This window comes from Peromyscus eremicus, chromosome 1, assembly GCF_949786415.1.
Source record: "Peromyscus eremicus chromosome 1, PerEre_H2_v1, whole genome shotgun sequence".
Lineage (NCBI taxonomy): Eukaryota > Metazoa > Chordata > Mammalia > Rodentia > Cricetidae > Peromyscus > Peromyscus eremicus.
The window spans coordinates 15,722,139-15,747,381 of NC_081416.1; the positions used below are offsets into that span (position 1 = coordinate 15,722,139).

General features: G+C 53.5%; 1 protein-coding gene across 1 annotated transcript; it reads right to left on the reverse strand.

Moving 5' to 3' along the window:
* Positions 1-6,222: 6,222 nt before the first annotated feature.
* On the reverse strand, positions 6,223-21,885 carry LOC131902772 (suppressor of fused homolog). The gene is made up of 5 exons (XM_059253744.1): positions 21,787-21,885; positions 21,443-21,681; positions 19,683-19,821; positions 10,376-10,444; positions 6,223-7,429 (listed from the first exon to the last, which is right to left on the reverse strand). Exons 1-5 carry the CDS (start codon positions 21,883-21,885, stop codon positions 7,340-7,342), a joined length of 636 nt encoding a protein of 211 aa, XP_059109727.1. The 3' UTR covers positions 6,223-7,339.
* Positions 21,886-25,243: the final 3,358 nt, after the last annotated feature.

A 25,243-nucleotide genomic window follows, 5' to 3' on the forward strand; every position in this document is an offset into this window, starting at 1 on the left:
TAGTCCAGGCTGGCCTCAAACTCTTAACTGTCCTCCTTACACCCCCAAGTGATAGGATTGCTGGCCTGTATATATTCTACCTTAAAAAAATTATTGGGAGCCGGGGTGGGGTGGGGTGGGGTGGGGTGGTGCACGCCTTGAATCACAGTTCTCCCGAGGCAGAGGCAGGCAGATCTCTGTGAGTTCAAGGACAGCCTGGTCTATAGAGTGAGGAGTAAGTTCCAAACAGCCAAGGATAAACAGAGAAACCCTGTCTTGAAAAACAAAACTGAAGAGATGAGTCAGCAGTTAAGAACACCTGTTGCTCTCCTTGAAGCCCTGGGTTTATTTCCCAGCATCCATGGGGTGGCTCATAACCGTCTATAACTCCAGTTCTAGGAAATCGGATGTCCTTTTCTGTCCTCTGAGAGCATTAGGCACATATGTGGTGCACATACAGAAATACAGGCCTATACACAGCAAAATAAATAAGTCAAATATATATATATGGTTTCTGAAGACTGGATTGGATGCTTTTAAAGGATGGCAGAGTTGGGCCAGGTGTGGTGGTTCAAGACCCCCCCCCCCACAGGGTTTCTCTGTGTAGTTTTGGTGCCTGTCCTGGATCTCCCTCTGTAGACCAGGCTGGCCTCAAACTCACAGAGATCCGCCTGGCTCTGCCTCCCGAGTGCTGGGATTAAAGATGTACGCCACCACCGCCCGGCTAAAGATAAAAAATTTTAAATATTACATTTACTCATTTTATGTGTGTATGAGTGTATATATGACCTAAGTTAGGTGCCAATTTGCACACATGTATGCATAGCACAGTGTGCATGTGGAGGCCAGAGGACAGCTTGCAGGGTTGGATTTCTTTTTCCACCATGTGGGTCCCAGCAATCAGACTCAGGTTGTCAGGCTTGGTGGCAAATGCCTTTACCTACTGAGCTGGGTTTTATTATATTTTTACAACAACAACTATACATTATTTATTTATTTATTTATTTATTTTTCACAATATAGGGTTTCTCTGTGTAGCCCTGGCTGTCTTGGAACTCATTATGTAGACCAGGCTGGCCTCAAACTCAGAGATCCACCTGCCTCTGCCTCCTGAGTGCTGGGATCAAAGGCGTGCGCCACCACTAGTGAGGTCCCAGGATCTACCTATTTCTATTCCTTAACACTCAGGTTATAGGCACACATGGCTGGTGTTTACATGCATGCTGGGGACTTGAACTTTGGTCCTCATGCTTTCACAGCAACTGCTCTGACCCACTGAGCCATCTTCTCAGCCTGCTTTACAGTTCTTACGCCCTAAGACTTCTCACGAGACTGAGTTGGGTGTGAGTGGGGTGGGCCAAACCACAAAAAAACAGGGACTGTCCTTGACCTTCTGGCTTCAAAAAGACTACTACCCTACCCCCTCAAAGTTTCCTTCACCCCATGTTGCTCAGCTATAATCACCCTGGGAATATTCACTAGCAATTGGGGCCCTTCCCCATTCTGTCTGCCCTTAACACTCCCAGACATAAAAAAAAAAAAAAATCGTTGATTTAAATATTTGTGTGTGTGCGGGGCATGGTGGTACATTGAAGTCCAGTGCTCAGGAAGTCGAGGCAGGTGGATCTCTCTGAGTTTGAGATCAACCTGACCTACACTGGGGGTTCGAGACATGTCAAAGCGATGTGGAGAAAATGTCTCACAACAGCCCCCCTCCAAAAAAAAAAAATCCTAAATATTTATGTGTGCGCATGCACACATGCCATGATGCCCATGTCGGGTTAGAGGACTATGGGGTTGTCAGTTCTCTCCTACCATGTGGGTTTGGGGTGCTCTAATTCAGGTCACCAGGCTTGGCAGCAAGTGCAGAAACCTCTCACTAGCCTCTCCCAGATTTCCTGAGTCAGCAAAGGACTGGCTCAGGTCCACTGTGCTCCCCCCTCCCCCCCCTGGGGGGGGCTGCCCCTCCCAGACCACATCCTGACCTGCCTCTGCAGGCTGGGAACCCATCACTTCATTCTGCTCAGCAAATCACACCCTCACCCCACCCCAGGCTCCCACTCCCTCCTCTCTGCCTGCAGCTGCCTCAGTGCCTGGCAGGCTGGGCAGTCACTTCCAGCTTGCATTCCCTTGTGGTTGGGCCAGTTTGGCAAATGTCTTGTCAGCCCCACGGTGCTGGAGCAGCAGCTCCCACTGAAAGACCAGAGGAGGTGGAATAGATAGATGCCCACAGTAACCAGGTCTTCCTAGAGGAGACATCAAGAGCATGCTGAGATCTCTCCTAAGTCTTTAAGAATGAGGTTTCTGCTCTAGAGACTGGGTCTCCAGAAAGTCTCTGTCTTTCTAGACACCCTTGGCCTGGTACTGTCTGTCTCCCAGAGACACTGACACGGGACCTCCCTGCTCTGTGCTCTTTGTGGCAAGACCTTCAGTGACTGACTCCTGGGCCTTATAGGTCAGTTAGGTGAGGAGGGTGAGTTAAGAGGAAAGGCATGACCTGGAATCCCCTGGGCCTATCAATCGGGCCCAGACACCATCCACTTGTTCTCTTGTCCTGGGCACCAGAGGGACCAAGGGCCCAGGCATGACCTATCCATTGCTCAGGGGCCAGCCATTCCCAGAGTTCAAGAAGAGGTCACAGGGAAAGATGGACATTGGCTTTCTTCTTGGGAAGGTCTCCAGATAGCTAAGAGTCATAGGAAAAGAGGAACGAACGGGGCTTAACACCCACTCCCTCTGCCTTGTGACGACTCAGGACTGTCCTGGTAGAGTCCCCTGAGTGCCACCAGCCCATTCTGAAGATCAGGAGAAAGGCCCTGCCATTTTTCTTGTTTGTTTTTTGTTTTTTTGTTTTTTTTCGAGACAGTGTTTCTCTTTGTAGCCCAGGCTGTCCTGGAACCAGGCTGGTCTCACAAAGATCCACCTGCCTCTGCCTCCCCAGTGCTGGGATTAAAGTCACCACTGCCTGGCTGACCCTGCCATTTGTTAGGACAGAAAACTAGGCCTAGCACAAAGGGGAAGAATGTGGAAGGCCTCAGGTGGTTCCAAGGGTTCCCAGAATCCTGTGTGGATGCTGATGCTGCCACGCCTAGGCTCTCTCTCCTTCTCCAGCATTGGACTCTATTGATACAGGGCCCTCAAAAGGCAGATGCCATCAGGCAGCCCTGGGGGAGAATGGCATACCACCCTGCCTCTTTACCTAGTTAGAAGGGTGAGGTGGGCTGTGTCATCTGGTTTGGAGATTTTCCAGATCTGAGTGCAGCCCCAGGCCGTGGAAGAGGAGGTGGAATTTAGATCCCTGGTAGAGAGTGACTAGCTGTTGGGGAGAAGACTCCCAGAACCGGAGGTAAGGAAGGCCTGCTCTTCTCAGCTTTGGACGCCTCTGGAACCAAGGGAAGAGTGCACTGATAACGTGGGAAGACTAGGAATAAACAGCTGGACGTGTGGTTGTGCACCACCCCTGAATTCCAGCACTCGAGAGGCTGAGGCAGTTTGGGCTACACAATGAGACCCTCTCTCAAACAATAAACAGCAGCAGCAGCAGCAGCAACAACAAAAACCCAAAGAGGAATGAAGTAGTGAAACAGCAGAGAAAAGGTCCCACCCACCCACTGCTGCAGACGTTCCAGCCCCAACCCCCCTTGACCTTAAGGGAAACAAGATCTACAAAGGCAGGCTGTGTGTGTGTGTGTGTGTGTGTGTGTGTGTTAATCTTAGCACCCCTTGGCACCCGTGGACTTCCAGCATCACCCCTCGGGCTCATTCCACTTTTTTTTTTTTTTTTTTTTTTTTTTTGGTTTTTCGAGACAGGGTTTCTCTGTGTAGCTTTGCGCCTTTCCTGGAACTCACTTTGGAGACCAGGCTCATTCCACTTCTAAGTGGTTGCCAGGGTGCCGATCTCGCTCCTTTACTTCAGGCATCCAGAAAGGCCATGGGTTCAAATCTTGGTGTCATCCATATCTCATCTCACACACACACACACACACACACACACACACACACATACACAACCAGCAAGCCATACCCATCTCATACTACACACACACACACACACACACACACACACACACACACACACACAGGCAAGTCATTCACATCTCACACTACACACACACACACAACCAGCAAGCAAGCCATTCACATCTCACACTACACACACACACACACACACACACACACACACACACCCTAGTATGCCAGGAAGAAGCACACAAGCAGACATTTCTGCAGATATGTTTAATGCACTTAGATTACACAGAGGAAGAGGGGCAAGTGGGAACAAAATCTAAGTGAGTCACTCACAATTTCTTACAAAAGTCCTGAGCCAGCTGTAGCCCCAGGAACTGAGTCGCCACTGACATTAAAAACTAATATAAAAATGTACAAAAGTCTGCTCATCGCAGCATTCAGATCTCTGTACAAAAGAAGGGGTCTCCCTATTGGGCTCCTGACTTGTAACAGGGACCCAGACACCTCACCTGGCACCGAGATCCTGGAAGCCAGGAAGGGAAGACAGTTAAAAAAATACAGCTCAGGGAGTAATCGGCTGGTCCACCCCATAGGGGCACAAACTTCAGGCCCTCTCCCTGCTCTCAACTCAATCTCAAAACTCAGTCCCAGCACCTAGGGTCTGGACTGCAGATGTCCTGGCCCCTTTGGGCTCCCAAGGCCCCCACAGGCCCTATTGCAGCATGTCACACTTGGAAGAGGAGAACACTGTTCCCCAGCATGGCAGCCCGCATTGTGACCCTCTACGGCCCACGTAGGCCCAGGGGAGCTCTAGTTAACAGGAGGGCAGAGGTCCTTCCTTTCAGAAGCTCTGGTCCCGAGGACCTGGAAGGTCAAAGGATGGGGACAGCCTGGAGGAAGTCTGCAGAAGACCAGGGGGAGGGGGGTACACTCCTGAACCCCTCCTCAGGATGGGCTAACAGCCCCACAGGGCTGCAGGGAGGGAAAGAAAGGGCCCCTGTACAGAGCACCCATCATGTGCCATGATAAGGTAGGTCTTGCTCCATTGATGTTAGGGGCCCTCCTTCCCAGCCAGCAGCCCAATGGGCGAACCTGTTCCCTGAGATCCCTCTGGAAGAGACCAGAGCCCAAGGGAAAGGAGGCCTGGTCACACCAGGCTGAGAGCCACTGCACTAAGGAATGCTGGGTCCTGGTCCCAGCAGGATTTTAGACATTCCTGAGGTTCCTGACAGGATCGAGGCAGGAGAGACCTCAGGCCCTGTTGACATCTCTTTGGAGCTTACCTGCCATTTCCCTGCTCTCCAAGAATAGGGCCACCAAGCAGGTGGTGGCCACCATCAGTCTGCAAAGACCTTGTAGGCCTAGAGCAAGCAGTTGACCAGGAGTCACACATACTAAGGACAAAAGGCAGCTCATAGCTCACATTCTGGCCCCCAAGCCAGGCAAATGGAGGTAGGGCAGAATGCAGCGGGGGCCCTTAGGCAGGTCTCCAGGGAGAACGGGGGAGGGGAATTACTACCACACTGGTCAAGATGACAAGGAATGGAGGTAAACTGAGAGCATCTCTTGGCCCGAACTTTCAGAAGACAAGAGCTTTAAAAAGGCAGGGTTGGCAGTGTCCCTTGTGGAAACGTCTCAGGCAGCATGGTGTCTGCTCCAGAGAGGCTGGTATCCTGGCTGCTGGGGGCCTGCAGCCAGCCTCTCAGAGTGCTGGCCTTGGCATTAACTGCTTCGATTTGGGATATGCAGAAGGAGCCAAATTGAGTCATTTCTTAAAAAGCTAACCTTTGTTCCCTCATGCCCCCAGCCAGGTTCCTTGAGGGCCTTGCAGGCAGCTTTTTGGCCTCCTGTGGTACCCTGGCGGTACCCATCGTAGGTGGTGGAGGCCGAGTGGTGGAGCTCTTGCAAAGTCCCTGACAGACAAAATGCCTTTCCTTTGGAGAGATATGAACTTCAAGAATGAAGAAGGAACTTCAGACCTAGAGGGGAAGGCAGGCGTGCAGCAAAGGGGCATGCCAATTGCAGGTCGGAAGTGGGAGACACCTCAGATCAGCCCTCCAATGTGGCCAGGGACAGGCTGGCTCCTGGAGGCCGTGCAGATCTACAGTTCTGGGGGTAAAAGAATGAGCCCACAGCCGGGCGGTGGTGGTGGTGGTGGTGGTGGCGGCGGCGGCGGCGGCGCACCGCTTTAATCCCAGCACTCAGGAGGCAGAGTCAGGCGGATCTCTGTGAGTTCGAGGCCACCCTGGTCTACAGAGCGAGTTCCAGGACAGACTCCAAAGCTACATAGAAACCCTGTCTTGAAAAAGAAAAAAAGAATGAGGCCCACACAAGGGGCCAGGCTACAGGAAAAGGCAAGGATGAAGAATGAGTAAAGAATGGATGTGGGAAGGATAGAGGGCCACAGAGAGCAGTGTCAGCAGAATTAACATGAAAGGGACGATGAGAGGTTGACTTTTCCGTTTTTAATAAGCTAAAGTCCTTACAGCCCAGGGGGGCTGCGAATCCAGGGGACAGGGGGAATCAAAGAGCTGGAGGCCCTGAGGAGCAGGATGAGGGGCAGTGGCCTTTACCCTCTCCTTGGCAGGCCTGGTTGGGTAGAAAAGGGCTGGAAGACATAGCTGGGGCCACCATGTCCTTGAGTCCCTACTGTCCTCAGAGCCTTGCAGAAGCCTAGTTCATCTGGAAGGCAGTGGCGCCCTTCTAGGCCATAGCATATCTGGCCCCAAGGCTGTTCCCTATCTCAGGCTCCTCCAGGGCTCAGAGCTGACAGACAGCACCAGGCACCTTCTTGGGCAGAGGGTGTGGGGGAGGCAGAGCCCCCAGACCCCTGTCTAAGAGAATGACAAAGTTCATCTAAGGAAAGTCCTGTTTAAAATCCACTATAGACATGGCTTCTGGACCATCTCTGCTGAGCAATAAAAAGACCATCCGGTTTCCACAACAAACTAAGGAAGGAAAAACAATCGTGACAGGAGCAATCGTTCCACAGGCTGGAGCAGCCTGACCGCGCAAAGGCTCGCTGGGGTTGAACTGGGCAGTGCATCCGCGTGTGTGCTAGGCAGGCACGCCTGGCTGTATGGCAAGGCTGTCTCTTCCTCGGAGCACATCAGCTGAGCCTGTGGCAGCAGCAGGTGGGTGAGGAGGCTCACAGGTGCAGCCTCACTCACTCACTGGCATGTAGGATGGAGGCCCGGTCACGTGGGCTTGGCAGCTGGGAGTGAGGCCCCTGAGCTGGAGGTGAGGTGGGGCCTGTGGCGGGTGCAGCACTCACTCTGCGGTCCTCCTCACACTTGTCCTTTTATTCGCAGGCATCTCCTTTACACAGCTGTCACACTGAAGTCACTGGGAGCCGCTGACCCCTCTTGGCCCCTGCAGGGCCCAGCCCAGGCTAGTGCAACGGACTGTCGAACACCACATCAGGGAGGATGGAGACTTTGAGCTTCTTTTCAGGCCAGCTGTACTCTTTGGGCAGTTTAAACTGTGGAGGGAGCAAGCACAGGGCCTGAATGCTCTGCTTAGCAGACTCCATTGCCTCCTAAGATAGTGGTACCCAGAGAGGCAGAACACCGCCCAGACCTGTCCCTAGGATGCTGGGGACAAGACAAGCTACTGGAGACCTCCAATGCTAGACCCAGGGGTGGGTGTGTGTGTGTGTGTGTGTGTGTGTGTGTATGTGTGTGTGTGTATGTGTGTGTGTGTGTGTGCGCGTGCGTGTGTGTGTGTGTGTGTATGTGTGTGTGCGTGCATGCGTGTGTGTGTGTGTGTGTGTGTGTGTGTGTGTGTGTGTGCATGTGTGTGTATGTGTGTGGGTGTGTGTACATGAACGTGAGTGCATGCGGCTGGTCCGGGTGCCCCTTTCTTCCCACGCTGCCAGCAGCCCATCAGACTGGAGGAGGCGTGTTTTTCTAGTTCTTCGACCTCCCTCCTGCTCTTTTCCTTGGTTCTGCCTCCAGCCACAAGCATGTGAGGAATCTGCTCCCTGAGGCCCTGGGGCTGGAGGATAGGGACCCAGCAGGGAGCAGGTATTACAAGAAGATGCCTGTCCTTGTCACAGGCTCTCTCTGAAGTTAGTGTGGGGAGGATTCTAGAACCTGTCCTCCACAGCTCTGTCAAAGAGTCATCAAGGACGGAGTTTGTAGTCGGCCCCAGTCAGACCCCAAATGTGACCCTGCTGGGACTTAACCTGTAGTAGGAAGAAGGTGGTTTGTGTACATTCTCGGAAGGAGAAATCCTTTGCTCCCCACCGCCCTCTTCACCCTGCTTCGCAGGGTGCTTTGCTCAGTGATCCCACATGACAGCCGAGGTCTTCCAAATCAGAAATCTATGACAGCTTGGCAGTTAATTTCTTCACTTACCTGGGGCCTTCTGTTTGGGAGAGGGGAGAAACTAACTTCTTATTCCTTTTGGGTTCTAGAACCTTCATGTAGCTTAGCACATAGCTGGTGCTCAGTACATTCTCATGACTTGGGTTAGTGCAGGAGCCCTCATAACTCCCACTGCTTCAGGGCTGGGCTGCAACTCAGGGCCAGGGAGAGGAGGGCAGAATCATGTCCCAGCCTGCCTGGGGCTGGGCTGAGGATAGACAAACGGACACTTCCTGGTGGCTCCCTCTGCCCTCCCTCTCATGGAGGACTGGAGACCCAGGACAAAGTGCAGACTGGGCAGGGTATGGGGATAGCCTATGGGCAGGAGGGCGGGAAGAGAAGAAGTCATTTTTAGTGACCTACTTTCCAAAGCTCCCCTCGGCTCCGGTCTCTCTTGCCTGGACTCCCCTCCCGCCCACTCCGCACCCAAGCTCAAAGCAGCAGCTTGGCATAATGCCATTGCAGTGTGACAATGACAAGGCCTCTCCGGAAGCCCTTCTGGGCAGCTAGCTGGCTTTGGACTGACTGAATGGGGGAGCTAGGCCTTTGAGGAAGTGACTTGTAGGGGTGTCTGGTTGCCACAGATTGGGTGCTTGATAACCTTGGAATATGTAAATGAATTAATTGATCAAGCTGGATCCCTGCAGTGGGGGAGGAAGACATGGTTCTAGTCGGGTGACCAGCTCTGAGGAGTCCTGTCTACCCTGAGTCTGAGGCTTGTGTGGCCCTGGGAGAGCTGGCCCCTGGGAGGTAAGAGAGCTCTCTTTGCCTCAAGCACATTAGGACAAAGGGAGGGAAGGGTCAGGCTCTGCCACCGGCAGCTGGGGGAGGGCCAGAAGGTCCTCCAGAGGCCTGGGAAGCTTGCTAATGTCCCACTACCCCATGGAGCACTGGGGCCAGGAAGGCTTGCCTGTCTGCTGCCTGGGTGCTGCTTAGTAGGAGGCAGGAGGAGGAGAGGGGACTTTCCAGGATGAGGTAAGTCCCCTCAAACCAGGAGGCCAGAATAAGGAAGAAAAACAAAAGGGATTATGGGCTCCATTCCTGTACCCCGGAGGAGCCAAGGGGTGGCATAACCCCACCTGGCCTTCCAGTCCCTCAGGCTGTGAGCTAGCCAAGAAGAGGCAAGCTACAGCTGGAGAAAGAAGGGAGTGTGGCTCCTGGGTGGCCCAAGGCAAGAGCAGGAGTCCCCTCTGCCCACTAGAAGTCCCCAGTGGAATGTTCTCTGGCAGCAGACAGGGGCTTTCTGTTCAGAACCTGCCAGGGAACAGCAGGGGCTGGGAGAACTCTAGCCTGAAGGCCCTGGCTGCTTCTTCAATAAGGTTCTCAAAAGCTGGCAATTCGGACAGTTTGCTGGGTGTCCTCACAGGGGTGGGGGCGGGGCAGGGGTGGGCAACTGTCCTCACCAGGGAGGGGGCGGGGCAGGGGTGGGCAACTGTCCTCACCAGGGTGGGGGCGGGGCAGGGGTGGGCAACTGTCCTCACCAGGGTGGGGGCGGGGCAGGGGTGGGCTACTGTCCTCACCAGGGAGGGGGCGGGGCAGGGGTGGGCAACTGTCCTCACCAGGGTGGGGGCGGGGCAGGGGTGGGCAACTGTCCTCACCAGGGTGGGGGCGGGGCAGGGGTGGGCAACTGTCCTCACCAGGGTGGGGGCGGGGCAGGGGTGGGCAACTGTCCTCACCAGGAAGGGGGCGGGGCAGGGGTGGGCTCCTGTCCTCACCAGGGTGGGGGCGGGGCAGGGGTGGGCTACTGTCCTCACCAGGGAGGGGGCGGGGCAGGGGTGGGCAACTGTCCTCACCAGGGTGGGGGCGGGGCAGGGGTGGGCTCCTGTCCTCACCAGGGTGGGGGCGGGCAGGGGTGGGTTACGGAAACAGAAGAAAAATCAAGTCATTTACCCTTCTCAGGGGCCGCTCTCCATGATCCCTGTCCTTCAGAAAACAGCCCACAGAAGTGTGAGCGCGTGCATAGGCACACACAGGTGCACACACAGATGCACACACATGCACACAGGTCCATGTTCTGAAGCCCAGGACCCCTCTCTGAGTGAGAAACCAAATAGGCTTACTTCCTCTGGAGAAGTCAGATCTTCCAAGTCTTCCAACATTTTCTCTACAAACTCTTCCGTCAACAGAATCTGGGAAAGAAGGCAAAAGGCAGGTGGTCATTTGAAAAAACACACAGCCCTTTTGCCAACTGCCAAGCTAGGGATGTTTCTTTTAGCTATGGAGGAAGGACGACCCATTGACTGGGTCTAGGGACAGAGGGAAGTACTTGAGGCTTCCGGAAAAAATTGCACACCCTCCCAGCCTCCCTCCCACCCCCACCTGCTTGCAATATTGGCTAGAGAAGGGCGGAGAGGTGGGGTGGGGCAGCAGAGAAAGGCATGCCATCTGGAGGGTGGGCAGTGCTGGCCTCAGAAGGGAACTGGAAGGCAGCGGAAACCCACTTCTTTGGGCTGTTCGGCCCCCTGGACGTTGCAGGGCAACAGAGGGGACAGGAAAGCCGAAGGCCATGGGAGAGCCATGGCCAAGGTCCTTGCCTTATCAGGCTCATATGCTCTCACCCACTTCGCCCAACCATGCAGGACAAAAGGAATCTGTTTGACTTTAGAATCCAAGCCCTGTCTGGGATGTAGATGTGGCCTAGTGGTGGAACACAAGCCTAATAATGCGTGCAAAGTCCTGGGTTCCACCTCTACCACTGGGAGGATGGGAGAGCAGGTAAAAACCTAGAAAAAGTCTGAGCTGCAGAATGAGAGCCTGCAGGCTCTTCACAGAGGGGGTGGGACTTAGACCTCCCTCTGCAGCTACAGCGTCCTGTCTCAGGGATGTCCCTGCAGGCCCCAGTCGGCAGCTACGCTCTTCCAGACTTCTGAGACACCTCTTCTCTGGGTGTCTTTCATGTCCCCACCCTACTGCTTTATTCTGATGCCTGTGACCACAAACTGTGATGTCCAAGACCGTCTAGTGCCTCTATTTGCCTGCAATAACCACTATCCTCACGTCCTAAGCAGGGTTTCTCAGCCAATGGGAGCGTCCACAGCTACTCAGAGCTCGGTCAAGCTGCTGGGCCACTTTTTCAACTGATGGCTCCCTCAGGCAGCTCTGCTGGCCCAGGCTGAGCACGTCCATGCTCTTCTTGCAGATTCTGACCCTTTCTACTCCACCCTCCCTGCGCTCGACCATAGGGTCTCTCCACCTCTCGGGCAGACCCTGCGCGGTGCCCAGAGGGAGAAAAGGGTGCCAAGTCAAATGAAGGGAAACCTCCCTCTCAGCAGGCTGGGAATCCCAAACTTGAGGAAATACCCATCAAGTTTCCCTTGGGAGCGGATCATCCTGTAAGGGCAGGAGTTTCCGGACTGTGACACAGAGAAGTGACCAAGGAAGGGACCAGCAGAGGGCCAAAGAGAGAATGGAGGCAAGAAGTTGATGCACACGGTGACAGGTGAGGAGGAAAAGCTCTGGCATTCCAGAACTATGCTGACTGTTCACACCTTGTCTCCTTCCAGATGGGGAAACTGAGGCACTTGCCCTGTGGGGCCAAAGCAAGACCATACATCATGTCTTGGCCCAAAACCTGATGCCTTAGACTCTTAGGTAAAGGACACTGACTCAAATATTCATTCTTCTCCGACGAGCAAGCCTATTTCCCACCCAACTAGCAGCTCCCTAGAGAAACAGGACCCGCCCTCCCACAACAGGAGCAAACAGCTCTGACCAGGAATGAGGGAGAGAGACAGAAGGACAGGGGGGAGGAGGGGAGAGAGAGAGAGAGAGAGAGAGAGAGAGAGAGAGAGAGAGAGAGAGAGAGAGAAAGAGAACAAACAGTATCCAGGGGAGTGTCCATCCAAGGTGGTACTTATTCCTTTTCCTCCTCCAAGCTCCCCAGAGGGGGTTGGCTGGCTCTTTCCAGTCTGTCTGGCACTTTCTGGTCCTCAGCCACATCCAGTCACACCTGGCCTTCCTTCCTGGAGCCTGAGTCCTCCCCCTCCTCTTACCCCAGGGGTCCCCTCCCCCAAGCCAAGTTTCTCCACTGGTTATCACCAGTCTGCTGGAGTAATACAAAGTCACATTCATATTTTCAGCATTTCCGGGGCTTGTTGCCATCTCTGCAAACGCTAGCACAAACACGAGCATACCTCAAACCCAGTTATGTTACATATATATATATATATATATATATATATATATATATATATATAGAGAGAGAGAGAGAGAGAGAGAGAGAGAGAGAGATATGACTCCAGTCCCGGCCAGGCTGGGCTCATTTCTAACCCACAAATAATCCAGAAGCGTAAACAGGTCTGGAGCTGCGGCACTGGGGTAAAATGGGCTGGGGGAGGGCTTCCAAGGACGGTGGCCACCCAGGGAGACTCCCTAGGGTGTTTTTCAACAACAGGAAAGGTGAGGCCACCAACGGTCCAGTGCTAAGCCAGTGCCTCTGTCAAGGGTCTGGAATTGGTGAGTTACGGAGGCTTTCAGCAGAGCTACCACCGAGTGTGGCACCATCTGTGTGTGGACTTAATTTTGTACTCAGCTGGGGGAGGGGATGACAAGACCCCCAAACGAGGACAAATCCTAGCTGTTTCTTCATTTTCACTTTTGATGATTTGCTGGTTTCTACTGGAAACCACATTGTTTTAAAAGAATTAAAGGGGGAAATTATACATGAGATCCACATGATATTAAGGGTGACATTCTCAGCAAAGAAACAGGACAGACTGTCACAGCTCCAGGCACCTGATTTAATTTCCTTTGGGAGTTAAACCTTAGAAGCTCGGACTGAACAAACATGCCCTGTTCCCCGTATATTTCAGAGCTGGAGCTGAGAATGTTAACAGATCTTATCACAGGACACTGGAGATAGGCAGCTATGATGGAGAGCTCCTGGGAGCTCTGCCTGGGAACAGACTCGCTGCTGTGATGCCACTGTGGGAAAAGCCTGTGCAGGTCTAGGACTTGGAGCTTCCTGAAGCCCACTGGCCCCTTGGAGCGACTGGCCAGCCTCTGGAACAGTAATAGCAGGACAGTGAAAATGACCAGCACAGGAGTGGTACCTGCCTCATATGCAGACTGTGCTAAGGGCGGCCCTGTATCTCCTCATTGAAGCCTTTAATGGACTGGCAGGGGAGGGGCTCTAGTTCTCATGTGCAGATGACTGCGTCCTGAGAAGAAGACGGTCTTCTTGGCTTCAGAGCAGTGCCTACCTGGGTAATGGAGCACGCTCTTTTCCTGTTTGGAGACAGATCAAGGCTGACTTTTGATGGGGGTGGGGAAGGTAATGGTAGCTTTTACCAATGGCCTGGAAGAACAGCACCCTCAACCTTAGCCAGGAATATATATGTTCTCATTTCAACAGGGCTGTAGGTGAGATTTTGTTTCTGATCTAACAAGTACAGCTTGTCTGGAGATCTGAGTGCGGAGCTAGCACTAGATAACCATAGAGGCCAGGCAGTGGTGGCGGCACACACCTTTAATCCCAGCAATTGGGAGGAGGAAACAGGAAGATCAGGAGTTCAAGGCCACCCTGGGCTACACAAGACTGATCCAGTCTAAAAGAGGAACAGCCAGGTGGTGGAGGCTCACACCTTTAATCCCACCCAGCACTGGAGAGGTGGAGAGGTGGAGAGAGGAACAATAAAAGGTGGGAGGAGACAGGAGCTCGGCCCTTTTTCTGACCTGAGGATTCTGTAGAGGTGAGAAGTCTCTCTAGATTCTCTGATCTTTCAGCATTTACCCCTATAATATCTGACTGGGGTTTTTATTAAGACCAGTCAGAATCTGCGCTACAGGGCTGGAACCCGAGTATCACAAACCCACAGCTGCTAACCACAAATAAGCCAGAAAAGCCTGCTGGGAAGGAAAGACCACTATCTATGTACCACCGAGCCATCTTGCTGGTCTGAGTCCATACTTTAGTTAGTTAGTTATTTTGAGACAAGGTCTCTCTATTTAGTCCTGGCTGTCTTGGAACTCCCTATGTAAGCCAGGCTAGTCTCAAACTCAGAGACCCTCCTGCCTCTGCCTCCTGAGCACTGGGATTAAAGGCATGGGACAGCACACCTCACTCTGAGTCCACACACTGTAACAGCTTCGCTAGCCCTGGAAAGAGTGGCAGAAATAATGACATCATTACAACAATCACCACACTCTGTTCTACTTGCACGCAGGAAGAACTGGGACAAAACCCAAGGATTATGCACAAACAGTCCTTGGAGGGAGAAGACCCTCTAAGGAGAGCAAGGGCCCCTGGACCAATCTGAGTAACACATCCCCTGGAGGGCTCTCACAGAGAATGTGGTGATGCCAGGCCACACATTCTCTAGAACTATATACCCAAGGCAATGCAAAACATCTGAGTTTTCACAACACCCCAAGAGATCATAGCGGGAGGAAGTGCCAGGAAAGAGGTCCAGAGGAGGACTGAGCATAGGTGCTCAGTCCTCAGTGGCTGCAGCTCCACCTCGATCTGACTGACTGTCAGGGCACCATCAGTTGGAGAGAGGGTTTGGAATCCAGGCCCGGCTCATAGCTCACTCCAATGGGCTCACGTCACAGGCCATGTGCGGTACAGTCGGACAACCTGGCTTGTTGGTGGTGAGAAAGGATTGTCAACAACCTCTCAACTCTCCAGGCTCCAGCAAGTTCCAGAAAGGAACCTGAAAAGTGATCCTGTGTCGGTGCCTGCCCTGGGCAGGCCCAGCTGCGCTGCAGGCAGGGGCTAGACAGCTACAATCTGGCACTCAGGCCTAGGTCTGTGGTCAACGGATTTCTGAGTGGCTGACAATGCCATCCCGTCCCCTCGGTACAACAACAATCCACACTTTGTCTTGGGCCTTGTTTGCTCCTTGTGTTGACACGCTGTTCTGCTTCCCAGCAAGTTTGGCTTTCTTCCCCTCCCTTTCCTTTTCTCCAGGAAGGAAGTGTGCTCTTTACAGAGGCAGGGCCTGCCAAGGAACAGCTCTGGCACCCACGGTGGCAGCGAGGAAGGGGCTAGCAGGAGCTCCTGTCTGCTGTCCCCCTTTGCCCACCTCAGGCAGAGAACAGCCTGCAGACACTGCCATCCACGCTGGGAGGGCCTGTGAGCAGTGGGGGCACTCACTCATTTCCTGCTCTGGGTGGGTGGTGAGCAGTTGGCTTTGGTGGCCAGAAGCAGGATTGGATTCCTGCTGTTGACACAGCAGGGAATTACACTTTGCTTTAAACCTTAACAGGCAGAGGACTGGACAATGAGGTCTCCAAAGGAGGCAGGTACAGCCAGGCCCACCATTAGGAGAAATGCTAGGTATCACAAAGGGGGCTCCAGGGCTGGGCTTGGGACTCCCAGGTTGCCTTCTACACAGCATCCAAAAGGCTGCATCGGGACGGAAGGAAACACAGGGCCTTGGCTGAAGGAATATGAGGAGCCTGTTCCTGGGCTGGCTAGAGTTTAGCAGTGGTTTCCCAGCCTAGCTGGGAATATCAGACCCCACTGGGAACAGCTGTGAGGTGTCTTCTCCCAAGCCAGAGACCTCCCATTGGGCTGCTGGGGAGTGGCTGGGACTAAGGGGGCCACCTGGGTGAGCTGTCAGAGACCACACAGCTGAGAAAGCACTGCAGGGCCTAAGAAAAATAATCTCATGTTTGGTGATCTGCCCTCTCTGTGACCTCTGGGACTGAAGTTTCCCTCCTTCAGACTGCCCTGGCTAGGGACCGCTGAGGGAACTGACTCAGCTCTGGGCGGGGCTCTGCTCTGAAGACTGGCAGCTCAGGGTCAGCAGGCCAAGGGAGAAGCATGTTACAGCCCCTAGTGAGGGGATGCTAGGGGCACGAGAGGCCACTGGCAGGCCTGTTCCAGGGTCTGGAGACCTTCTCATGAAGCTCTGGACTTGGCTTCCAGGCTCTATGATCTAGAGGGTGACATGAAGCAGGACGGATGAGTACGGCCTAAGCCGACTTCTGCCTCTGTAGCAACTCCTAATTGTCAGTTTCCAACTACACCTGCCGCCTTCTTCAGGCCCTGGGTCCTGACTTCCCAGGCCTGGGTCTCCCTGAGGTGGTGGAAAGTGGGGGACCAGGTGGCAGCCCAGGATGAGGTGGGCATGGAAGCTTGTCTGAGGCTATCCCGCCAGCTCTGAAAAAGGGCTCTGGCTCTCTAGCCTCCCTCTCCCTTTCAGTCCTCCTTTCCCAGCACTGGGAGAATGGATGCCTTGCCTTGCCTTTCCCTAAGAGATAACAGGCCTGGGCTGGCAGCCAGAGCAAGGTGCCAAGGCTGGGAGTGAGCACGTTGAAGGCTGCTGAGGGCTGATGCAGGACAGTCTCCCTGCCATTCCCTCTTCAGCGGTGACACACAGGGACAGTTCAAGCAGCAGCCAAAGGACAGAAGTCTAGGTCTCGACATCCCCTGCCCCTGCTCCTCTGCCATCAATAGGCCTGGGCACAAAAGGCTCAAGGAGACGCCCCAGACCCTGTGAGTGACAGAAGCCCGTAAAGAGGAGAAGCAGCTCTGTGGATGTTGAGTTCTCCCTCCAAACAGGCCTGGGCCCCTTCTTGTCAAAGTGGGGCTTGATCTGTGACTTTGAGTGGAACCTCAGGTCCCACAGACTCCTGGGGAGACAGCTGGCCCTTGAGAGGCAACCTAGAGGCCCACAAGTCATTACAAGCCCAGTTCCCACAAGCTGGGGAGCTGCCTGTGATCACAGAGGCAGACCCTAACGAGAAAGTCGGGCTAGCAGTCAGAAGCAGGAAACGCTGACTGCTCTCAGGACGGGAGGAAAGCGTTTGTGGGTGTTGGCTTCACTGCTGAGAAGCCGGCTGGCTGGGGCAGGTCAGATGGAGAGTTTCCCAGGGCTCCTTGCAAAGAGCCTGAGAAACCTCTTGGTGATCAAGGGTGCGTGCCTGGAGGGCGGGACCTGAGCCAGCCTTCCCAGAGCTCTCCTGAGGGGCGGCCCGTGGTGGACCACACTAATGAGCCCATAACAGTCCTTTGATTAAGCAGCTCCCAGCACAGCGACTTGATTGAAACATGCCGAGGCCAGCAACTCGTTCCCACCGCTCCCTGGTTCCCCGGGCAACAGCCCACAGGAGGGGACCCAAGTGCTGGGAGGCAGCGGTGCCGAATGCCCAAACTCACTGAGGGGCTGCCAGCGTGTGTCTGGGGCGGGGGTGCCAAGAGTGGGAACACCAGCAGCCAGGGGATTAAGAACTTGGGAACTGGGTGGGGTGCAGGAGGCTTCCTTCCAGAAGACTGAGGGGCTGCCAGACATCTGCTGAGTCTTCTGGGGGCCCAGGTTCCTAAGCAGGCTGAAAACTAGAGATGCTGACCACCCCAGCCCTCAGGCCGGGAAGATGTTCTCCAAAAGATGACAGAATACAAGGGCAGACACTCTTCTTTAGTCTAGGGAGACCCCAGTTCCTAATTCCCTCCAAATGTGCTTCAACTGCAGACACACACACACTCACGAACTACCAGGACACTTCTGCTAAGACCTGCTGGCATTAAATCATTCACTGGAATGATGATCTGGGAACTCTCTGTGGCTGGGGTGACCTTCGGGGGTCCCCATCTCCCACCTCCATACTAGTTCTGTCCAGGGGAAGAGACCTGTGACTGGTTGTCAGTAGAGACAGGGGTGGCAGTCTGGGACATGGCTAGGGCTGGGAGTCGGGGTACCAGAGGCTGTTTCTTCTTGCGCTGGGCTCATTTCAAATGTTACACTTTGAGCTTTTGCTACAGTAACTACCAACACCGCACAGACAGAAATCTAATGTTACCAAGTGGGACTTTTAAAATGTATTTATAACTTTATGGTTCAAAGTAATTTTGTTATGAAACAATGTAATAACAACAGTGGAAAAAGGCAAGATAATTTATGGGACACAATATCCCTAAAGCACTAGCTTCCATTTCTACCTCTGGGCTTAGCGGGAGGAGAGCAGTTGGTATCCTCCTTTGTTTGCTGTTTGTTTTAATTAAGGGTTAGGACTTTGGTGGGGAGTAGGGGGAGGGCATCAGCTGCGAGCAGACACATGCGGACGAAAACATACCGTACTAAGAGGAGTGCAGCCCCCAGACCGGGCTACCCACAAAGCTGGTGTAGTCCTTCCTTTTTACTGTAACTCCGTGTTTTCTCTAACCCACCACAAACAAAGCGTGGTTACCTTTTGGATGGAGGGCAGATTCTCTTTCTGAAGCCCCAATTCCCTTTCTTTCTTTTTTTCTTTTTTAGACAGGGTCTCACTTTGTAGCCCTAGCTGGCCTGGAACTCTATGTAGGGCAGGATAGCTTCAAATTCATAGAGATCCTCCTGCCTCTGCCTCCCAAGTGCTGGGATTAAAGGTGTGTGTCAACACACCAGGCCCTGTAGTGGGTAGCCATTCCAGCTTTGATCTGGAAGTTCCAACCCCCATTGAGGCTTCGGTAACTGTCACGCCTACAAGGCGGGGCCAAGAGAGGACCCTGAAGACCCTATATCCAGATGCACCGGCTCTCTTGGTTCCTGGACCCTGGATGCTGGAGGTAGACCGAGCAGAGTTCTCCAGAGAACACTGCCAGACTGCGACACACCTTTCCCAGACTCTGTAAACTATCCATTCACTTGTAAGTTACCCCACAAAATAAACCTCCTTTTTAACTACGTGGAATGGCCTTAATAATTTCACCAATATGGCCCTGATTCCTTTTCTTAATATTCTTGTGAAAGGTAAGTAAATTGCTTTCCCCCCACTCCAAAACACAGTCAAAAGCCAAAAAGGAAGCATGGTAGACCGGGCAAGTGACCTTTGGAGACCTGGGCAGGGTGGTCACTGGGAAGAGCTAATGGCTCTTAGCCCCAAGCACTGTGCCATCAGCTCTGACCCTCGCTCTACACAGGAGAGCACACTAACAGAATGCTCTGGACAGAAGCCAGGTTCTGCTCAACGGTTTCCATCAGGACAAAAGGGAGCAGCTGATGGGGGGTAGCCGCCGTGGCCTGCCCAGCCTGGCCACAGAGTTCACTTCCTATGAATTCTGGTGAGGTTTCCGTCTAGTCACCGGAGGCTAACCCCACGGTGCTTCACCCTCATGTCCTGTATCTTGATTTCCGGGTATGGGAAGTTTTCTATTCCTCACACCTGGATGTCCACTGTCCTTAGTGGTTCCGGCAGTGGCCAGGAGAGCACCTCGTTTCAGGGAACGGGAAGGAGGTCGGTCAGGAGGTGGCCCTGGAGCTGTGAGGACAGCAGCAGCACTCATTCTCCATAACCACACCCCGAGCTCAGGCTCTGAATCCCAGGGCAGCTCCCAGCTCAGGATGGGTGCCCTAGGGCGCTGCCCTGGGAGGGAGGGCTGGCAGCGAGGGAAGAGCCGGGAAGACCCGACAGAAAAGGGAAGGAGAAAAGGATGCTTCTCACCTGTAACCAGGGTCCATGAGCTGCGTAAGGGTGCTCCTCAGTGGCAAAGGCACCTTCCACTCCCGTGGACACAAAGGTGATGGCCATGTCACCTGTGATGCTCTTGTAGGTGAAGTGCCGGCCGTGTAGGAGTCTGCCCCTGGGGATGGGAACACGGACAGTGGGGATCTGGGCCTAGAAACACAATTCCTAGCCAAGGTGCTGGGGCTACAGAGCGACGTTCCCTGAGGCAGAGAGCCTGGCCGGTGCCCTCCTGAGGGCCCAGCTGCCCTCTAACGGGACTTTTAACCAAACATGTTCACTGTAGCACACTAGTGACAGGCACCCCCAGCTCTCTGAAGGCATCCTTCCAAGTGTGCCTCGTCAGTGGACACTCTAGATCAGAGCTCAACGGGCCTCAGGGCAGGTGAGAACACTGAGGCCAAAGAGGGAAGTTAGGAGGGTGCCAACATCATGTACGGAGTGAAGAAGGACTCCTGCCTCCCAGTAGGGTACTTCTGTGCCCACGCAGGACCTTCCATTTGTTCCTGGGCTTTCCTGTAACACCTAAGCAGGTATCCTAGAGGCTCTGAGCCAATCTTTAAAGACACAAAAACAAAAGTCTGAAGCCAAGCAGGGTCACTGCATGAAGTCGCCATAATCCGCAGTCTGGAAATATACTTGGAGGAAGGGCAGGCCGTGGCACCCAACGGGTGGTCAGGGAAGCCAAGTGGTAAAGGAGGAAAAACCGGCTCTTTGCATCTCCGCTGCTTAGGTTAACCCTTCCCCAGGCTAAACAGGTTAACCCTTCCCCAGGCTAAACAGGTTAACCCTTCCCCAGGCTAAACAGGTTAACCCTTCCCCAGGCTAAACAGGTTAACCCTTCCCCAGGCTAAACAGGTTAACCCTTCCTTCCCCAGGCTAAACAGGTTAACCCTTCCTTCCCCAGGCTAAACAGGTTAACCCTTCCCCAGGCTAAATGGCCAAGCTGTGCCCAAGCGGCTGCTAGGAGGATACAGCAGAGTCTGGTGCTGGCCCTGGGAGGTTCCCCTCACTCAGACCACTCGATACCTCTGCCCTGCTGCTCAGGGCAGTTGGCTAAGGCTGGCTCAAATCGTAACTCCTCTCCCACTTCTCCTGGCTCTTGGAACCATGGGCAGGGTTCAAACCATGCAATTCCTTCCTCCTTGTCACTGTCCCCTCCAGTCTAGGGGGATTCTTGCTGCCTCCTGTGCTAGTAAGTGAGGATGGAACTCCAAAGGTTTGGAGGAAGCCAGCCGCTAGAGATCCAGCCTAGTGCAGTGTTCTGAACAGCTGCGTTCTGGCTCTCACAGCAGAGGAGACAGAGCTGGGCTTCCGGTCACTCATCGAGGCTGCTGGGCTTTCTAAAGAACTGAGAGGCTTGCATAGGAAAAGCATCAAGCAAAAGGAGGAAGAAGCCAACCTGTCAGAACCCTCCCACTCCTGTGACCTGTTTATGGGATGGCAGGGGCCATCCTAGACTCTCTAGGTCACTCGATTTCTCAAACGGGGGGCACAGCTGAAGAACATTTCTGGACAAAAGAGAGTTCTCAGCATCTACTCCCCATGGAGTCTGACTCTGCAACTTCTCAGAGAGCCAGAGGATAAGAAAGAAGCCAGGTGTGGGGCACACACCTTCTCCCCCAGCTCTCAGAGGCAGAGGATCTGTGTGAGTTCAAGGCCAGCCTGTGTCGGGGGAAGGCAGACTGTGGAGGCTGTGAGGCCTGCAGGGTACTGTGGAATGGACTGTTTCAGCTCACCTTAGGCAGAGAGGAATGAGGGCCCCCGACTCCTGGTTAAATTTCAGATGTACACTCTCAAGCTGCCGAGTGCGGATCAGCTCGTGGGGGACAATGGCTGTGGAGCTGTCGCTTTCCAAGCTGTCTTTGCGGCTCCTGTCAGACAAGCGGGAACAGATTAGCACATGGGGAACAGCACAGGGAGGAGCAAATGGGACTTCCTGGCCGAGTTCCTGGTTAGCAACTATGGTGCCTGTTAACTACGGTAACAGCACCCTTCACCCTGCACTAGCCAAGGGTCAGCGTGCGTCAGGCACTTCTCACTGGCTGCCTATGCCTCCCGGCAGCCCATAAGGTGGGCACACTGGGGCTGAAGTGGCTAAGTTACATGTGCAGGTAGCACAGCCCATGAAGATGGGGAGCTGGCATTTGGTCGGAAGTCGACCAGGTTCTAGAGCCCACATCCTTGGCCAACACACACCACAGTGGCTTGTTTGTCCCAGGAAATCAACAGGCGCTCCAAGGAGCCTTTTTCCCCTGCCTTCAAGCCCTGGAGTCTGACACGGGACAACAGCTCAAGGAGCTTCTGCTAGCTGACCTTTGGGTTCTGAGCAAGCACACTCCTTCATAAGGCCAGGCAAGGCAGCGGTGTCTTCTTCTAAGCAGGGTAGCACAATCCTCGCGGAGGGGTGAATGCTGGGCCCTTAGGAGTCAGATGCATGTGGCTGGGTGACACTTAGCTGAGCTTCACTGGTGTGTTGTGTGTTGTGTGCGTGCATGCGTGCGTGCATGTGTGTATGCCTGGATGTGTGTGTACCTGTATATGTGTATGGTATGGTGTGTGTGTGGTTCAGTGTGTGCTGTGTGCATGTATGGAAGCCCTGAACTAGATCCCTCTTGACAGTGACCTTGGTCACACTAAGCTGTCACTGTTACTCATGCTCCCTCCAGGTCAGCTACCCACCAACAGCTTGTCCCACTGCTGAGCTACTGGGTCCCTTGTCATTCTAAGTTTTGCTTTTCTTTCCTTTTTTTCCTACCCCCCCCCCCCCCCCCCCCGAAACAGGGTTTCTTTGTTTCGTTTTGATGCCTGTGTAGACCAGGCTGGCCTCGAACTCACAGAGCACCGCCTGTGAGTGCGCCACCACCGCCTGGCAAGTTTTGCTTTTCAAATTCAGCCATCCTCACTGACCTCCCAAATCTTCAGCAGGAAAAGAGGGTCATCCACTGATACCATTCAAAAGGCGGGGCTCTGGTTTGGGCTGTGAAACCCAGAACAAGTCTTCAAGTATCCATCAAAACACTAGGTGTGCCGGGCGGTGGTGGCGCACGCCTTTAATCCCAGCACTCGGGAGGCAGAGCCAGGCGGATCTCTGTGAGTTCGAGGCCAGCCTGGACTACCAAGTGAGTTCCAGGAAAGGCACAAAGCTACACAGAGAAACCCTGTCTCGAAAAACCAAAAAAAAAAAAAAAAAAAAAAAAAACCACTAGGTGAGGATCATTCATTTTTTTGTTTGTTTTTAAATCATTTAAGCACCAGGCAGGAGCTACTCAGGATATCTGAGGTGGACAGCCACCCAGGAGCAGGCCTCATCCTGCTAACAGAAGGTGAGCGCAGGGGCCCACCTGACAGGCCGGGCCTTGGCTCAGCACTCTCCTCTCCCCAGGTAGATCCACCCCTAGCTGTGACCACTCTGTCACACTGTTAAGTGCAATGCCTCCTGCAACTTCCCAAACTACCTTGGGAACTGCCTTTCCCTGGGCAGGCACTTCACAAGACTTCTGTGAAGGAGACAAACGGGCAAGAAGACCATGGTATTTCAAGACTGGAAAGAAACTCAACCTGCTTTCTCCACCTCCTTCCTTTTCAAAGAGGGGACATATGCAAGGCCAGACAAAGAGCATGTCTGTGGAGGCCAGCTTGTGAATCGTGGACTTCTGACCACCTTCTATACCGGCCTTCCAAGGAGGGCAACCCCACATCTCATCCAGGCACTACTGATAGGTTCAAAGGTGATCTGGGGGTGCTCCTGGGGCCCAAACAACTGACAGGTTCAAAGGTGATATGGGGGTGCTCCCGGGGCCCAAACAAGAGCAGAGGACCGGAAAGGACAGTGGCCAGGTTTGTCAAGGGCTTCCTCCGTGCCAGGCTCTGTTACATGCACAGGCTCACTCAGTGGGTCCTCACAGCAAGCTTGGAAACTCTCTTAGCCCTTTTACAAATGAAGTGAGCAGAGATAACTGTAAGGTCACAGTGGGAGTTTTATTTGGGGGTGCTGGGGTTGAAACTCAGAGGTTCATGCATGCTAGGCAAATGCTTTACCACCAAGCCCCAGCCTGAGCCCCGCTGAGTGACTTAAGTGGCAGAGCCAGGATGTGACCCTTATACTCACTCCCATGTGCATCTGAGGCCTGGCCTGCAGGGGGTGGGACCTTCTGGAGGATCCCAGCCTCAGTGGGCCAGGCAAAAATGCTGATGAATAGCCATGGGAGGTGGGGTGGGGGTTGGTAGAGAAGAATCACATAGTACACAGAGCTAGAGAGTCTCAAGCTGGAGGGAAAAATAAATTGTTGAAAGTCAGCTAAAGTCACCTTGGTAACTGCCACAACACACTCACCCAGAACGGGGACATCAAACCCAACTACAAACAGCTTTAAAGAAGAAGCGGCAAAGAACTTAATCATCTGAAGAATTAATGTGACAAGTGCCCACATTTACACCTCCCACCAACCTTCAATCATTTGAGAAAACATACTTTAATCTTTTAAGAAAAAAAAAAATCTCAAAATGCTAGATCTGCATTCCTGGAGCCTGGGTATTTCCGGCATACTGCTTCAATGGAAAGGCTTCACACGCGCAGGAGCCCAGCTTTTTGCTGATTTGTTTTTTCTGGACATCGATGCAGAAGCATGAATTATTTGTGTGGGCTGGGTGAGGTATTAAATCTGCAGCCGACACAGGTTTGCAATGTTTTGCATGGTTGTCAGCTTAATCTTAGTCATAAAGGAATAAGCAGTGTGCTCGGCAGCATGGCCTGATTTCTCAGCTGGGCTTTCTCCCTGAGCTCTCCATAGAGGATAAGGCAGAGTTTTGGGGGGTAGGGGCTGGGAAGGAGAGGGACTTCCTGGGAGGCATGACCTACAGCCACTGGCGAGGCCTAAGGGACATGGGATCAGGAGCATACTCTAGGAGGCAGAGTATCACACATCACGGGTTCATGTCCTAGGTGACCTTGGCAAATGACAACCTTTGTCTTTCCTTTTTTTGAGACCAGGTCTCGCCATGTAGCCCAGCTGGTCTTTAATTTTATTATGTTTATGTGGTGTGTGTGTGCACACAGATATGCCAGTGTGCACAGACTTAGAGGACAGCCTGCAGGGGCTGGCTCTCCTTTTCTACCACGGGAGCCCAGGGATCAAACTCAGGCCCATCAGCCTTTGTGGGTCTGACTTTATCTGTTGAGGCAGCAGCTCTCCACCTCTCCAACTCCCAGGCTGGTCCTGAACACACTGCTCTCCTCTTGACTCAACATCTGGAGTGCTGGGATTCCACATGTGTAGCACCATGTGCTTTCTTTCCCTAAGCTTCGATCCCTCCTAGATGGAAATAAGCAACAGCAGGGTCACAATCATATTTAAATGAGATGCGTCTGATCTAACAGTGCATGGGTGCTGCCGGTGCATGGGGTGCATGGGGTGCTGCAGCTCCTCCTGCAAGAATGGTGATGGCCAATAGAAACTGGGTCCAGAGTCCAACTGCCTCTGGCCAGATCAGTTCCTCTGCTGAGCAAAGGTCTTGAAAGGGGGCATCTAAGACTGGCT

Bases quoted from the DNA above. Each gene is read 5' to 3' on its own strand.
- LOC131902772 (XM_059253744.1), bottom strand. From the start codon at position 21,885: ATGTGGGCTCTAGAACCTGGTCGACTTCCGACCAAATGCCAGCTCCCC. The intron at 21,682-21,786 runs GTGTGCCCACCT...CTGTTACCGTAG, and splicing joins ACTTAGCCACTTCAGCCCCA to TTAACAGGCACCATAGTTGC. The intron at 19,822-21,442 runs GTGAGCTGAAAC...TCCCATCCCCAG, and splicing joins CTCATTCCTCTCTGCCTAAG to GGGCAGACTCCTACACGGCC.